The 16,658-nt window shown below is 44.0% G+C and overlaps 1 protein-coding gene and 1 long non-coding RNA gene across 2 annotated transcripts; one reads left to right on the top strand and one right to left on the bottom strand.

Moving 5' to 3' along the window:
* Nucleotides 1–260: 260 nt before the first annotated feature.
* On the bottom strand, nt 261–15,322 carry LOC115447284 (hemicentin-2). Its single transcript, XM_030174289.2, has 7 exons — nt 15,104–15,322; nt 9,298–9,437; nt 3,747–3,907; nt 1,825–2,053; nt 1,540–1,715; nt 904–1,066; nt 261–474 (listed from the first exon to the last, which is right to left on the bottom strand). Exons 2-7 carry the CDS (start codon nt 9,350–9,352, stop codon nt 350–352), a joined length of 909 nt encoding a protein of 302 aa, XP_030030149.2. The 5' UTR covers nt 9,353–9,437; nt 15,104–15,322; the 3' UTR covers nt 261–349.
* Nucleotides 10,458–14,787, top strand: LOC115447285. Its single transcript, XR_003938989.2, has 3 exons — nt 10,458–11,299; nt 13,247–14,283; nt 14,388–14,787. It is a non-coding gene; the product is annotated as an uncharacterized LOC115447285 (long non-coding RNA).
* Nucleotides 15,323–16,658: the final 1,336 nt, after the last annotated feature.

Raw genomic sequence — 16,658 nt, 5'->3', positions numbered from 1 at the left:
ATAGTACTTGGCGACCATACCACTAGGCCAACTACTACCCATACAATACGTCACATGACCTTTGTACTGAAAACTGTTAACTCGGTGTGTATGCAGTACCGTTTGCATCACGTCACCTATACACTTCAGTGTTAGACTTATACTCACTAACTTCCCATGAGGGAGATTTTGGTCTGTTTCAGTATGTTTTATTTAGGTTTATTATTTTAACGACATAACCTATTACGAGCTGAGAGCAATCGAATAAGGAAACGATTAGCTAAAACTGTCACGTTTTTATTAACAAGCGGCCATACGTGCCACAGTAATCAATATTTACAATATGTACAGAGTACGGCGCAGCAGAATGTCAGCAAGTCGCGCGCACCCACAGTGCCAGCAGCAGCGCCAGCGCCGCGCCGGGGCCGGGTCGGGCGCGCTCCGGGCCGCCCGCGTGCGCCGCCGCCGTCTCATCGCGCTGCATCTCCGCGCCTTCTGTAAACACATATCGATGTCACGGTTTGAACTCGCCTCTCGCCAGTAATAGCGACGCGTCACACTAATGCCCCTTTTGATGTAGAGACGCGCGCGATCGCAACGTTGAGAAAAACCAAACCGAGCCCCGGCGCTCTGCGTGTCGCAACACCGCTTATAACTGTCCGCCACGTATTCACACATCGGGCCAAGAAGCCACGGCATGCTAGCTAGCGGGGGCAGGTCGCTTACTAATTTGTTACAACAATTAATATTCAACACTATACGTTTTTGCTTAACGTTGATGTTGACATATCGAAAGTATCAACATCAAGCAGCTTATCTTGTATTATAAAGTATGTAATAGAATTTAGTTGAAATTGCTACCATATTGTGTAGTGGGTACCCCTATTTTTACGTGGTACTGAAAATGAGGCAGTGTGTACTGACCGGGCGCATCGTCGCCTACGTGCAGTAGCAGCACGGCGCGCGCCGGCCCCGCGCTGCACGTGTATTGTCCCGAGTCGCGCGCGCGCACGTCCGCCAGCGTAATGTGCGACACGGCGCGCGCGCGCCACCGCTCCGTGTCCAGCGACACGCCGCCGCGCGCACTCTGCAATGCACGCATAGGCTATATGTAATCATAAATAATCACTAATCACCAGTGAAGAATTACTAAACTTTAAAAGGCATTTTGCACAGGTCTTCCAGATCAACCGCAAAAATGAAGATATTTGTTTGAGTGTCCAATTAAAGTTTTAACCAATACATTGATGTCTTCCTACGAGTTTTTAGAGAGACTTTCCCGCCCTCACACCCACCACTACAACTTTTGTAAACCAGGATAAGCAGTGGCACGCATTTTATGATACTGAGCAGTGAAGCTCGGCGAGTCTCAGGGAAAACTAATATGTCACTATCCCGCAACGAAATTAATCAAGATAGGGAGGAGTTGCATATTAATTGTCCACTTCCCTCCAGAGCAATGCGGGTGACAAAATCATTATCTAAAGGCGTTTTAACCTCAAGGATAGGGACGTTTACAACTAGATATCCTACGAGTTGTGTGTGTATTCCGAGTGTTACCTGCAAGTCCAGCGGCTGTCCATCCCGCCACCATCGTATGTCGAGCGAGGGCAGCGGCAGGTCCCCGGGGGGAGGTTCATAGTGCGCCTCACACGCAAGCCGTGCCACGCCACCCAGCGCCGCCGACACGTGTCGCGGACCCAGCGCCGACACCACCGGCTCGGGCATCGGCGAGTCTGTACACAACACCGTTTCTATTATTTGTATCTGTTTTCAAGAATTACGTTGTGGAATATAATGCAGTATTACTTAATGGTTGTCATTCGAGGTATACGCTGCACTCACCTAATACAGTGAGGTTAAAGAAGAGGCTCATCTTGGGCTCTGTGTTGACCTGGCACTCGTAGCGACCAGCATCGGCGAGTCGCAGCCGCTCGATGTGCAACGAGTGGCGCGACCCCCCCACGCCTCCCACGCCGCCCCGCGCCGACGTCGCCGACACGCGCGCGTCCGCCGTGAACACCGCACCCGCGTGCGACAGGATCTGCAGGTCGCTTGAACGCACCCACGACACCTGAGCACACCACCACACTTTACATGTCAACAGGAGATAATCAATACTCTATAGTAAAGTCGCGTTGTGCACGTATTGTCTACAATGTAATGCAACATATTATCGTGGTATTAGTTGATTGTGAAGAGGCAAATTATTTGCGTTCTATAGCCGCCTAGTGACATTAATATGACGATGGGAATTATTGCGAGTCGAAATCGCTATGCCGGTCCTGTATTGAAAGCGCGCGCTGGCGCGGGCTAGCGCCACACCTGCGCGTACGCGTTGCTCTATTTATATCGTGGTGTCTGCCCGCCCCGCACTCCCGGCACACCCCGCCCGCCCCCTCGGACAATCCATCATCGTCGGTTTTTCTCCGCGACCTGACGGATGACGTCCTCCGCAATGTCCGCATTTATACTTGGGAATCGTCATCGAGGAATGGCATCTTAAATGAAACGTAATCGAACGTCAAGTTGCGAACTCGCCGTGTGATAAATGGAGCAGGCGGCACGCGGCTATATATAGCGCGGAGTACGCCGTAGTATGATGCCGAAATATGTGCAAAATGCGCCAACGTCACAGTTTTCTTGCGTTAGTCACCAGCGCGCGACGCGGCAACCCTGTAATGCTATAAAACATTTCGCCTACGTCGATACAAGAATTCGTGCCCGGTAATGCCCAGCTCCCGCGAAAATCCCACAAATTGGCACTGGCCGCTTCCGGGAAGCTTTGTAGTACGCGTGTGCGCGCGCGCGGCCGCGTGCCGAGCCAGGGGCTCAGTGCGGGAAGTGATGAGGACGGGGAAGGGGGGCAACACAATTACACACGCGCCGCGTGTCGCTAAATACAGCACGAGAGGGGGCGGCGGGCGGCGGGCGGCGCACACCCTGCCGCGGGACTCACGGCCCTCTGCCAAATGGAAATAGTGGTCACTGCTCGGCGCAGATTAACTTTTTAATATGATTAAACACATAGTTAACTACGATTAATCGAGTAAACTGCTTAGCAGAACGCAAGTGTTCAAAATCCGGCTCAGCTAAACACACTTAAATCCGCACGTCGCGGCCCTCCGCTCGTCTGCCAATAAAGTAAGTAAATATAATAAAGTACACAGGGCGAGCACTCTTGTATATTCATAGGGCCTTCTCAACGCGAGGCTTCAGGCGGGTACCCGAATCGCCAGCAATAACAGACCCCCCTCCCCTCCCCCACCTGTCCCTCTCGTAACGTTCACGAACCCAAAAAAACAACTCCATATGTAAAATTAAATGAAGCTCGAAAATATATTTTGATTTGATGCGCAAACTCAAAGATAATTATTGTAAAAGGCACAATATCAGTACCTGCTAAGAATGTTAGCAGGGCGCCGTTATGCGCAAGAGTGGGCCAGTGGCGGGGTCGGGCGCGGGGTCGCGGATGGTGCGAGTCGATGACCGACGCGATCGGGATGGGCTGTGGATCACGATCACTGGCAACTGTCCGGCAAGCAACATGTGACGCGCGTCATATACTCGTATCGTATATGAACGGACTTGGATAAAATTTGGCAGAAGAATAGACCATGTTTCGGTCTAATAATCAGGCTACTTTCAGTTTCGTTTGATCCACTTGTCTCTTTACTTGACAACTAGCAGACTATAGCGATGAATACAATATACGATGAGGTACAGAAGGAGGATGAATCCTGCAGGGAGTTGATCTCGGTACTGACCGACTTGTCGCCGAGGCGCAGCACGCGGCACTCGAGCGTGGCGGCCTGTCCCGCGGCAGCCACCACGCCAGTGCGCTGATGCGGCGCAAACGACACGCCTGTGGCACCCGGCGCCGCCCGCTCCGTCACCGACACCACCTCGCCGCCGGCGCACCACCGACCTGCACACGACACACTCACCATACCTGCATTCAAATACTTACTAACAAAATAACTTCCACACATACTGTGACCTGAATAATATATCGACTACGATTCGAGACCAAATCGTGGTGAGTTAGTTCGTGTTATCACTGTGCTTCACCTTGGAATCGAATTCAGGAGCCCATCGCTTCTGCTGCAGCAGTACCTTAGGTACTACTAAACAGTAACGAAGAATGAAATTTTCTGAAAGGGAACCCGACACAACTTATAAGTTTTAATAGTATTATACATAAATGCGGTTTGAAAATCGTTTTAATGATAATTTTATTTTACATAAATTACGAAAGGGTAGCCGGCAGGAATCGGGTTTTATGGACCCTTCGCCACTGTTACTAAATCAAATATATAATCAATAATAATAATTTTACTAAATTACAATTTTCAGTTAGTGTTAGTTGTAGCTCGAGGCGTGCGGGCGTGTGTTGAAGACGAAAGGGGCGGGGGAGGTGTAGCACGGGTGCAGGGCGCAAGGTCGCGTGCCCGTGAATGGCGCATGACGTCACGAGATGAGCGCGCTGACTCACCGCACGACGGCGGAAACACCGATATTGTGTTGTTTCACAAATTGCATGTGCATGCGACTAGTGCTAAACCCTCCTCCTCCCGCCGCACCCCACCGCCACACGTGCACAGCGTTACCGGTCTGCCAAGAACTCTCGATATACAATATAACATAATAACTGATTATAAACTGTGCGAACTGAAGTGGTACGTGCGTGCGCGGCGGATGCGGGCGCACGTGGTGTCGCCACACACCTCGCTCCCGCCGCGCGCGGTCCTATGTATTCATTCGGGAGCGGCTCCACGGAACTTCTCGCCACACACTTCGTGCGTGTTTCTGATATCCGTGTGACAAGACCATACATCCGCACCCCTCGTTACTCACTCTTATAACAATAAGTTTGATCTTTTGTTTGAACTCGGATAAATCATTCAAAGAAAGCATGTTTTTAAATTCAATGTTTACACGTTGTGTGCAAGCCGAATAGATAACTTTACTTATACAGCTGTTCGGTATCCCTCTTCAACTTTATAAACAAATGTAGAGGTAGTGGATACAACCCCAAACATCTGCGCCGCGTCCCCAGACGCAAACATACGAGGGCGCAAAGGGTCCGAGTCCAGGCGAGAACCATACGGTTATATACACTAATTAAATATCGCAGGAATCACCTATTCGATCTATCTCGAGTTGCGCATTCACACATCCATATATGTAAACAACTTGTTCCACCGCTTACTGTCAAGATCGCTACTACCTACTCCACTACTCCATCAGGACGGTAAGTGGAGAGCCCAAAAATAATGTCAACTAACAAAAGCTGATAAACTCAATCGACCCTTTTTTTGGTTTCGACACAATTAGGTATGATGGCCAGTTTGAAACTGGATATACACAGGCAGATCCAGAAACGAAACACACTTACATGAACCACTACGACAGTTTTTATACCTTGGTTATGACTACTCTGGTGGATAGAAATATCCTACCAAAACGCCCACTTTATTTTATTGAAAATAACAAAATCATCAGTAGACATATAAAAAGACGCTGGGGCGATTCTGGGAGCAGTTAGTGCTAATCGTCACATTACAGTGCCGCTTCACTCAATATATTGCACCATCTCCTAATATAATATAATAATAGCTGGTCGCAGCATGCTATCCAGTGCGTGCTCTGATGACTCAGCCGAGGGTGTGACGGCTGGCGCTCGCCCGCTTGTGCGGCCCATATGTTCTCAGATTTGAGCCACAGCTCATGAAATAAATGTACGCATATCACAGAATACGCTATAAATACCATCAATTCATAATAAGTATCAAGTTAAACAATATAATATAATTGAATGGTTAAAGGAACTAGTTTATGAGAAAACCTAAAATCTCCTAGAATATAATGTATGACACTGGTATAATGTAACGCGATAAACTCAAGAACTACCAAACGTATTTCGATGAAATTTGGTACGGAGATAATTTGGAACCCTGGGAAAGATATAGGCTAGAAAAATATTTATACCAGAAAAACTTTTCACACGGTTGGAGGCGCAGACCAAAACTTGTTTTTAAATATAATCTAATTGCTCACCATTTATTATATAAAATATTTAGATATAAGGAAGAAACTCTTTCCCGAAAAACAGGTACAGGAATTTATGTAGTTCAGGAGATTGTACCACAATATTATATTTGTAATTACTGGTTCATATAAATAACACCCGAGTGCCTCTGTATACCATGACACCGCATATCGCGAGGTCTTTCTAGTTACCTTAAGCTCGAGCCTCGGAGTCGGAGCAGCGCAGCCGGGTGCGTCGATAGTAAACACCGCCCCTGCCGTGCGACAGCTCCGACAACACGTTACTCGCTCATCACTCGTCTTATTTTTAAACAGGCGATGTATAATATTCTGACCGATTCATTTTACGAGTTTGAGCAGGGCAACCGTTATTTATTTGTCATTTGGAGACGTGTAATATCGTCACGTCGATCATTGCCCAGCGGAGCCGACAAACAACAATGTTTAATGCGTTACTGTGTTCTGGGAACATTATGTACAGCGTACAACCAAAATAGAACAAAGCTGGCGCCAGTGGTAAACAAACAGGGCGCCGCCATCAACCGCGCCGACTCCACCAACTTCTAATTGACAAGTCGTGGAGCAACTAGATCGGCTACATGTAGGACTTATCGGCACTGAACACAATAATTGCGATACACCACAGAACATGTTATTGGTTAGGACAACGACATTCAAATGGATAGTTAGGGCTGAGGAATGAGATCTGCACTCGCTATGTGCAGCACGTGATAATAAACACGTAAGGTGCGCGTGCGCATGTGTCGCGTGCCACAGCTGCGTCAGCGCGCGGTGCGGGAATGCGCCGGACGCGTTCCGGCGTGCCATTCATGTTTCCACCAACCGAAACACATGACGACATTTATATAGAGTTTTATTATTAACGCGCCTCGAGCGAAGGTCCCTCACGCGCGGCCACTCGGGGCGCCACTATCAGGTATTTATATCGCTCGACCTGCCACACTGTTTGTTGACACTCGTTACACCAGTGCACGCGCCACTGCATCGCCGCATCACTGCTAATACTGCACGATGCTTACGTCATGACCGCCGCGCTGCGTACTTAGTGTACCACCATCGAGCGTAACGTCGGACGCTAATTTTTATTGTATAACTACTAACTAGATCTCGCTCAGGGCTCTGCCCGCGTGGAGAACCTTTCCCGGGTAAATACTTATGTATCTTTCTTGTTCTTTGTTGGTTTTTTTTACTTCTGACTAACTTATTTTTATGTCTAAAAAGTTTGTTCACACCCAAATACTTTCTTATATGTAAATTTATTTTTATAAGTGATAAGTTGTTATTAGTTTTATAGCCACATAAATTCTGGTATAATAATTAGCTATAAATTTTCCATATTGTAAATAAGTAGAGTCAAGATTTTTCTTCCAGCCATGACTACCTCCGCATTAAATTTCATTAAAATCAATTTTCCTCAATAGTGGTTTACACTTGCAACAGGTAGAGTAAGAATTTATAATATTACAGAAGGATTGTATTTAATTATGTTCAATATGTTATACTAACATTATATATGTTGTGTGATTTGAATGCTATAAGCCGCATTAGTTACCATTCACAGAATGGGTCCACGCAGCGGAGCAGCTAGTACAGAATAGCAAAAGTCGAATCAAATGTATAATGCATTAGATACAAAATAAATAATTTTAGCCAAGCAGAACAAATTACACAGTACCTATAGAACTGGAACAAGGTAAATACCGGCTGATCCTATAAATTCAAGTTCGCTTTGATGGAAGATACCAGCGGTTTCAATGCATTTAAATATGTATGATTGTGTCACTCAAAGGTTCGGCATCCGACCGTGATGCACCGCTGACCGTGTCCTCGGCTCGGTCGGCACAAACAACATCCGCCGAAAAATATCAATTAATCGACGCAGTAATCATGGAACACGTCGATGACTTCATTGTGCAGAAAAATAGCGGCTCGCATAAAATGTTTTATGTGAGTGATGGAGGACGCACGTGCGGCGCCGTCGCTGCCCTGACTCACGCGCCGCCATCAGCCCGCTCCACACGAGCTCTCAGTGGCACCCGATTACCGCCTGCACTAGTATAGTCATCAAGTGGCCTGCTCATAATATAATATCTACACCAACATTTGAACACCATATACTTCAATAACATTAAGTATAAGATTATAAACTTTCGATTGGTCGTGTTGATGATATTATGGTTTTAAAGTTTTGCGCATAGGTATGCGTAAAAATCAGGTGATTTCACAGACATTATTTTTTTATAATAATATAGCTTTTGCCCGCGGCTCCGCCCGTGTGAAAAAGGTTTTCTGGGATAAATATTTTCCTGAGATTAGCGTGTTCAAACAAACAAACAAACTCTTCAGTTTTATATATAGTATAGATTGTAATTAAAGTATCGATTTGAACTGATATATCTAGAGTTCGGTTCCTAGATGATAAGTTTTATTATGTCCAATAATTACACTGGCTACAATGTCCTTCAAACCGGTATACAACAGTGAAATACTACACACTGATGCTTGGCGGCAGAAATAGACATTGCAGTGATACCTATCCACGCAGACTCTCACATATGAAAGACCTACCACCAATTGATTTTACGACGAATTTGTTGTTATTTGCGACCACATCTCGTCAACCCGTAGAAATATACATTATTTTGATTCGCTTAAGTTTATATTGCACTCTAGTTGCTCTTTTTCTAGATTTAACAAGCCTGTATCTATGCAAATTAAGTGTACATTCGTTTTACTTACGAAATACCAGTCAACAATATTGGCAGTCATATATTAAATTCCGTTATCAGAGAAAACTTGGTGAACGCACATGAAATATCCGTCACAGATCCAGATAATAGGTAGTAGGGCCGACGCTTTCGACTCAGTAACTATTTTCTTTATGGGTTTACTTTTGCTATAATAAATGACGAGTGTGAATCGGGTCATCCTTTTTCAAATTGGATGTATCCACCCAATGTTGTTATAAAATGTGTTCCCCCTGCGCTAACACCCTGTGATGTAGTAATTAAGAGAGCTTCCGTCAGGGATATATGCACCTACTGTGTAGCAGGCGCGGTCTGAAGGGGTGGGAGGGGAGGGTCACGTGGGTCATGACGCAACTCCGACATCTAACGGTGTTGTTATGAACTACGTTGTCCATAAAAACCTAGATACGACATCGAGATGCCAACCCATCCAGAATTTCAGGCTGCGCCTTTTGTGTGGGGCACGTATTATGCGTTTTATTGTGCTATGAGAACTCACCGGTGAGGGCGGGCAGCGCGGCCAGCACCAGCAGCTGCGCGAGCGCCGCACACATCGCACGCTCACCGCATGCCGTCCCGTACAGCGATGCGCACACTCGCGCAACACTTTGCACCACCACGTCACACGCCCCGCAGCACCTGCAACACACGATTAATACTCACATTCTTGTTCTTTACACTAAAAACATAATACGCTAAATGCGTCACCGTTAACCTCCCTGACAAAAAGTAACGCTAACTATTATACATTAGGAGATTTTTTTATCACAACAACATATGAAACTAAAAATATTTACTATTTTTTAACACAATAGTACTGTTCCTCGAACAAGCCTCTCCATGATATTTACAAGCCATCTACAATACTACTGATATTTAGAATACCATTTACATTGTTCAAGTATCCTCTTAAACATACGGACTTCCGGCATAATAATTAAGCGCACACCTGCGTCTGTCCTGAACTAATATTTGAATGTTCTGGCATAATATCACTGTAAAATAACGGTCACAATAAAGTCAATTGATGTCACCGACAAGCTACTTTCTTGTGAATAAAATACTTTTGAAAAGGTTGGTTTCGTTGAAAAGAGTTTTCTGACAGTCTTAGCCCTATTTCAAAGTCCGTCTTAAATAATACAGGCTAAAGTATAGCTCACATGACCACAGAAGCCAACTGGACTGATGAGTGATATGATGCGACTCAATCAACAGATCAGTCGTGTCGGTGTTGTTGGTAAACGTGGTTTGACTCGGAGTCAATAGCTTGTAAACAGTGCAGCGCCGCGCGAGGTGCAGTGCGTCGCGCGTCGCATGTGGTCACTATTACTTTGGTAACAGGCTGTGAAGCGGTATTTTCCCACGGCTCCAGCACAACTCACATCATAACGCGCAGCGCTTGCGGTGCCGCTAACGAACCACCGCATAACATTTAAGTATTATGTAATTATGATCCCTTATGTAAACGCCTGCATAGCACGTGCGATAGTTATACTTAAAGTAATACTTTGTCAGATATTCTATTTCATCGTCTTTGAATCAACATGTCTTTCCGACCACAAATACTAGGCACCGTGCACGTACACTAAACTTTACGAAGTTGTTTGCAGTAATGCCTAAATGCTGCGAAAAATAATTAAACTTATCAAGACATTATTTTTTTATTAATGAATGAGTCGCAGAAATTTTTTGTAATAATCTTCGTGTTGCGGTGAAAAATAAAACAATTGGTAACGATAGAATCCGGGTTCGTTCGGTGGCGTTACAAATATTTCGTGTGTCATACGAACAGTTCCTTCATGTCTGTTTCATTCGAACTGTACGATCGTCGCAGTTTTCAACTCATACGAAACGAGATTTGGAATTTTTTTATACCTATTAGTAAGGCATCAAGATTATATTTTATGGTAGTGTATTTTATCTCATAAAATTATAAATTAGGGCATAAACAAATCCACATTTCATGGCATTCGCAGTATTTCTCAAACTGTTTACACCGCGATTTGCGACTGATCACAACAGCGGCGTGTAACATCTTCTGACAATTATATAACAAAAGTATTATCTGATGCGGTGGTCAAATTCTCCTTGCACGCCAATAATGAAGCCATAAATGTAATACGATTAACATTAACAAACAGAAAAATGATTTCCATTGTTGCGCTTCCGGGAATCTTGTGTTTTGTCAGCTGACTGCACTCCAGCCTTTCATACTGAGTGAGGTTGACCTGCGCCGGTGCTGGCGGTGCGAGGGGCAGGTGCGTGCCTCTGCCATGCTTGCTGCGCACATCTGTTTGTTTGTTCGCATGTACCGCGCGGCTATTTCAGTGCGCTATCGGAGGGCACCGCAAATAGCGCGCCCAGAATACCGCGCAAAGGTTAGCTAAATATCGGCACTATGCGACTCGCTCGCACCGTCACCCCTCAGTCCTCGCGCACCACTGACCACTCGCACGCTGCACTGGTCTGCTCTAATTAGCCAGGTCCACCCAATAATAAAGGTATCTACAATTTATGTTTGGTAATTTTTTTTTCCGAGTATATAAAAACTACAAAAATACTAACATATTTCAAACACTTAAGTATAACCAATATGTATAGCTAATATTATCATATGTTATCATACACCGTACAAACCGCTGTACACACTCATTATAGGTAATAGGTAAAATATGAAAACTATTATCAGTGAAAGAAGCAATTAAATTATTATTTTACTAGCGGCCCGGACTGACGTTGTCCTGCCTTAAAAAGAGATACAATCCTTGATCACGAGTACAGCACCACCGTCGTGGTTCAAATGTGAATTTACAATCTAAACCACCCAGGGACCCATAAGAAAACACATAAAAACATCATCAAAACCCGTCCAACAGGTTAGAAGGAGTTTAGTAACATAGAAAAAAAACAGCTGCTACTAAATTCACATTCATGAAATGTGCGAAGTTAAAATAATCGTTAATTTTTGAAATTTTACAATTTTCTGCGTATCTTTCTTTTCATGATAACCTTCTACAAAATATAACAAAAGTTAAAATAAACTATGAATGAATTGGTTAATTCCTTTACTTACGTCGTGACCAAGAGAAATAGGGACTCATATTTTTGTATAATGAATCTCTATTTAAAAAATGTACAGTCTTGCTACGGTTTCAAGGTAATTGAATCCAGTGCAGTTATTAAATAGACCTTAACATTCGATGTCGCAGTTCAACAGGGCGCCGCAGTGCCATATAATGCTTTGTAATTAAACGCTCCCAAATGTGTTTAATACTAATGCGTTTGCTCGACTCGCATTTCAAATAATATATTAAAAAATCTACTCGGATCGTACATGTCCCGAGGCTAATCACATACGTTCTGTCAAACAGTATATTATCGTTTAGAGGGTGAACGTTGTTTATATTTTCCTACGTTAACTTTCAGTATGCTGCTTCGAAAATGTTAGTGGATGTGCGGTCACAAGTCGCGAAATGAACCCTCGAGTCCGCGACTCGCGACACCGCTCGCCATTCGCACGCCGGCTCCCGCGACTATTCACATACGTTGCTATAAATAACATTAAGAGCATCGCGCACGTTCCCTAAACCGGAAAATAGAATTGAGTGATTTCCGAGCGCGGAGTGGTGCCAAGGAACGCGGGAAACCGGAAAAAATATTGCCTCGTCCACGCGCAGTGACAGAACTCGCACTCGCGCCTCCCCCGCGTCCCCCACGCACCCCTCACCGCGCCACTCTCGCGTCACCACTGCGCCCCACACGCATTCCACTACAGTATCTGTGAGGGCGCGCGCCAGCTGCGGGTCGTTGTCCACCTCATCTTAACGAACAGCTTCTCATTAGAATTTAATTATTTTATGTGTACCACAAACAATTACATCTACAAAAATATAATATTATACATAACCAGAAAATTTAGGAAAATTAAATGCACGGTTAGCTAAGCTTATTTTCACCCCATGACAATAGATGAATATATCGCCATATCGGGTACAAACACTAATGTTGGATAACTCACGCTATCGTTATATCCAATGAACACTAACACTTATTTTGATAACCTAACAAAAGGAAGGATTCAGTCTGATACTTGTGCTATAAGTTGATACTTATTAAGATGACTGAAACGTCAGAGTATTAAGTAGAGCACATTAATCGAAGCCGGCACTCAGCAAGCGAAATGAGGCCCGAGGAGCAGTAATACCTCAGCAGGTTTGGAATATTACATACTTGTTTGCATTTCTAGCTAACTGTCTTATTGTTTACCTTGCTCTATCAAAAGACAAAACTTCTAGTAAATCAAAAATTCCACTCAGGATTTGCAAACCTAAACCGCGGTCTGTCATGGAACGGCCGACTCGTCTGATATGCTAAAAAATCATCACAATTGCACTGTTACTAACTAAAATAAGTAACAAATATTATTCGTTTTTTTCCGGCTTGTATAGAGGAGCCAGCAGTGTCGGCGAGTGGGACGTGGCCACCACCCACAGGAGCCGGCGCGTGCTGCTGGCGACACTCCATCACGCCGAGCTGGATTCCTCCGATATACGTAAAACAACAACATATATATCTATCCATACGCACAACTAACTATGCAGTATAGAGCAATATTCGTATTTATTACTTTCTTATTTAAACGATTAATGTTTGTAGAAAACAGCTCGTCCGATTTGGATGAAATTTTGGATTTGAAGTTAAAGGGGGAGAAACTAAACTGCTGAACCGATTGTAATGATGTAGATATGGGGATTTCACAAAACTAGAAGACAAATATAGGATATTCTTTTTTTTTCTTCAACCATAATTAAGGATGCAAAAGAGGGGAGATGTTAAACTGTTAACTCGATTGTAATATATTGAACCTGGAAGATAACATTAGTAATGTTTATTTATTCAAATTATAGTTACATAATTTTCTTTAACGGTGTGTAAAGATGACATATTTTGGGTTTTATTACCCCTAAATAAGGAGGTTAAAAGGGGAAAAGAATAAACCGTTGTACCGATTATGGTAAAATATGATATTATCTATATCATATCCATAAAATAAATCTAAAGAAATCTCTTAATTTATGGTACTTGTAGATTTTTATTGAAGAGAAGAATCATGGCTAACAGTACATAGTATTTGTTATAAAATTGCTTTGTGACGAACTTTTCAACTGAGAATTTCGAGGGATGTGCTGCGTCCACAGTTAATAAGAAATAAATAGCGGAGAATGTATGCCAGAGCATCGCTAGTCTCCGCACCACAGGCCAATGAAAACTCACTGCCGCCGCATATAACAGTACCGCATTTATTGATATACATACATCGTCCGATCAAGATTAAAATTTCTATTCAACTGTTTCTCAAAAATAGGCTGTTGTTAAAAATAATACGATGATTATAAATCAACATTCACGAGGCTCTAGCTCGGATCTGATCCCGGGAAGCAACTGTGAAGAGATGTGCAAACTGAATATATTTGCCATTTTACAGGTATTATTTTTAGTTTAATTCACAAACCACAAATACATATTATTATATGGATATTTTAGAGCGTTATTCTAAATAATTTTCTGTAGTTGTGGTATTGGTTGCAGCATTACAGGGTCTCCGGCGTCCGTGCCCCACTGTAGTCAGTCGGAGGGAGAAGAGAAGCGTAGCACACCTAGCCAGCCACAGCTCTACGAAACGCAACCACACTCTACAAGTCTCACACTGCGTTGTCGGCCACCGTACAACACTGGGAGCTATTGGTCAGTGTCAGCATACCATAGTGTCTTATAATTAAGCATCGAGAATCTATCATCTCTTTCCTAATGATAAGCGCCACGCATCATCACTATTAACGGAGTTTTGAATTTAGAAATACCTACGGTATGACTCTCACAAGCGCAGTGTTTGTCATGTTAGGGCATTTGTTATTAATTCAAATAACACTCAACTCAATATGCAACTCTACATTCTTGCTAGCGGTAGAGCGTTACTAACTCAACTAGTTCATCATTGCGTTACTATATCCTAGCCAATATATTGTATTGTTATTCTCTAATGGTTAAATTATGCTAGTGGACTATAAAACAGTTCAGAGCTTGAAATCATTTATAACTCTACAATCTAACGTCACTAAAATAAGTAGTTTGTTGTCGTACCGCATAAGTTATACTTAATCCATGTTCTATTAAGTACTACCCATCGTCAAAACACATACCTAGGCATTAAATTTAAAAAAAATGAGATGCAACATACTTTATGATCGTACAACTACTTAGCATATTAATATAACATAATAATATACGATTCTTATAATACTCACCAAAGCAATACTATATCACGATAAAGTGTACAACAGCACGATTCTACACGCGACACAAATGTCACAACAAACTGACAAGTTCCAATGCGTCGATGTTCGACAAATATAACGCGCACTGAACGAGTTCCCAACCGTCGCCAGCGCGTGCGCGTCCCTCACTGCACGCCGCCGACCCAGGAGCCGCCGGGCGACTGCCGCGCCGCCCGCCCTCCACATGCGCGCGGGCATCTCCCTGGCGCTTATCGCTATACAGTATAGCTCACAGGAAAAAGTTACTACTCCGGACGATCGACCATCGATGAGCATGTGCCTGCTCACCCGTGCACGGCCTAGGTCACATCAAATGCACGTTACACCACACACTCAGATTTTCTGCCACGAAAATAGGATTTTCTTTTTATTGGAAAAATATTTTTTATTTATTATAATAGATGTCGAGACGTGGCCTCTCACTGTGGGCCTCATTAGGAGGCTCAAGGTCACTCAACAAGCTATGGAGAGGGCTATGCTCGGTATTTCCCTACGAGATCGAATCAGAAATGAGGAGATCCGTAGGAGAACAAAGGTTACCGACATAGCCCATAGGATTAGCAAGTTGAAGTGGCAGTGGGCCGGACACATAGCTCGAAGAACCGATGACCGTTGGGGTCGAAAGGTTCTAGAGTGGAGGCCACGTACAGGCAAACGAAAGGTCGGACGCCCGCCTACAAGGTGGACGGACGACCTGGCTAGGGTCGCAGGAAGTCGCTGGATGCAGGCCGCTTCCAACAGGTCGACGTGGAGATCCTTGGGGGAGGCCTATGTTCAGCAGTGGACTTCCTGTGGCTGATATGATGATGATGATGATGAGATGTCGACTTCATGTACTCTCGTTCAAGATGTCAATACGTCTCCTTTATTTATTAAGTAATCCCTACTACAAAAATAACGTAAACTCACAAACATAATTGTCGTACCTGCTTATATTATAATTAATAATATTGTCAACTAGTAATAAGGCTATGTCAAGTAAGCTCGTTCCCCTATCATTTCGTGACAGCGTAGCGATGTTTTGCTACGCAGAATAGGTTGCGGTTTCGCCACGTAAGACTAGTGCCAATTTTTAAATGCCGCTACGACGCTAGAAACGTAAAAGTCATTGACGTGGTTGCATTATACACGTGGTCTTCTGAAGTCACAATCTCCAGCAATGTGCTAACGAAACTGAAACAGACTGACGAAACCATTTACTCGAGGTCTGCCTAAGGACACACAGATCTGATGGTAAGTAGGTACGTGCATGTTCATACTTGCTGTTCGTTCCTACAATTTGCATACATGTGTGCTTTATAATGATCATTTTAAACATGGTGCACGCATGTAGTATATCGAACGGAATCAACGTGTGGCAAATGCCCCGAGGGTCTGACTCCTTTTACAGTAAGTCCGTGCTCTGCAGTACTGCAGGACACTCTCGGTACTGTATCAGATGTATGGTGTTGACATCTTATTATTCTCAGTCTCCGTGTACCCGCGGTCCCCGCTCAATGCGACGCGGCCGTTACGAATTTATTAG

This window comes from Manduca sexta, chromosome 8, assembly GCF_014839805.1.
Source record: "Manduca sexta isolate Smith_Timp_Sample1 chromosome 8, JHU_Msex_v1.0, whole genome shotgun sequence".
Taxonomy (NCBI): Eukaryota; Metazoa; Arthropoda; class Insecta; order Lepidoptera; family Sphingidae; genus Manduca; species Manduca sexta.
The sequence above is the reverse complement of the archived record's forward strand: the minus strand, read 5'-3'. Positions and strand labels throughout refer to the sequence as shown.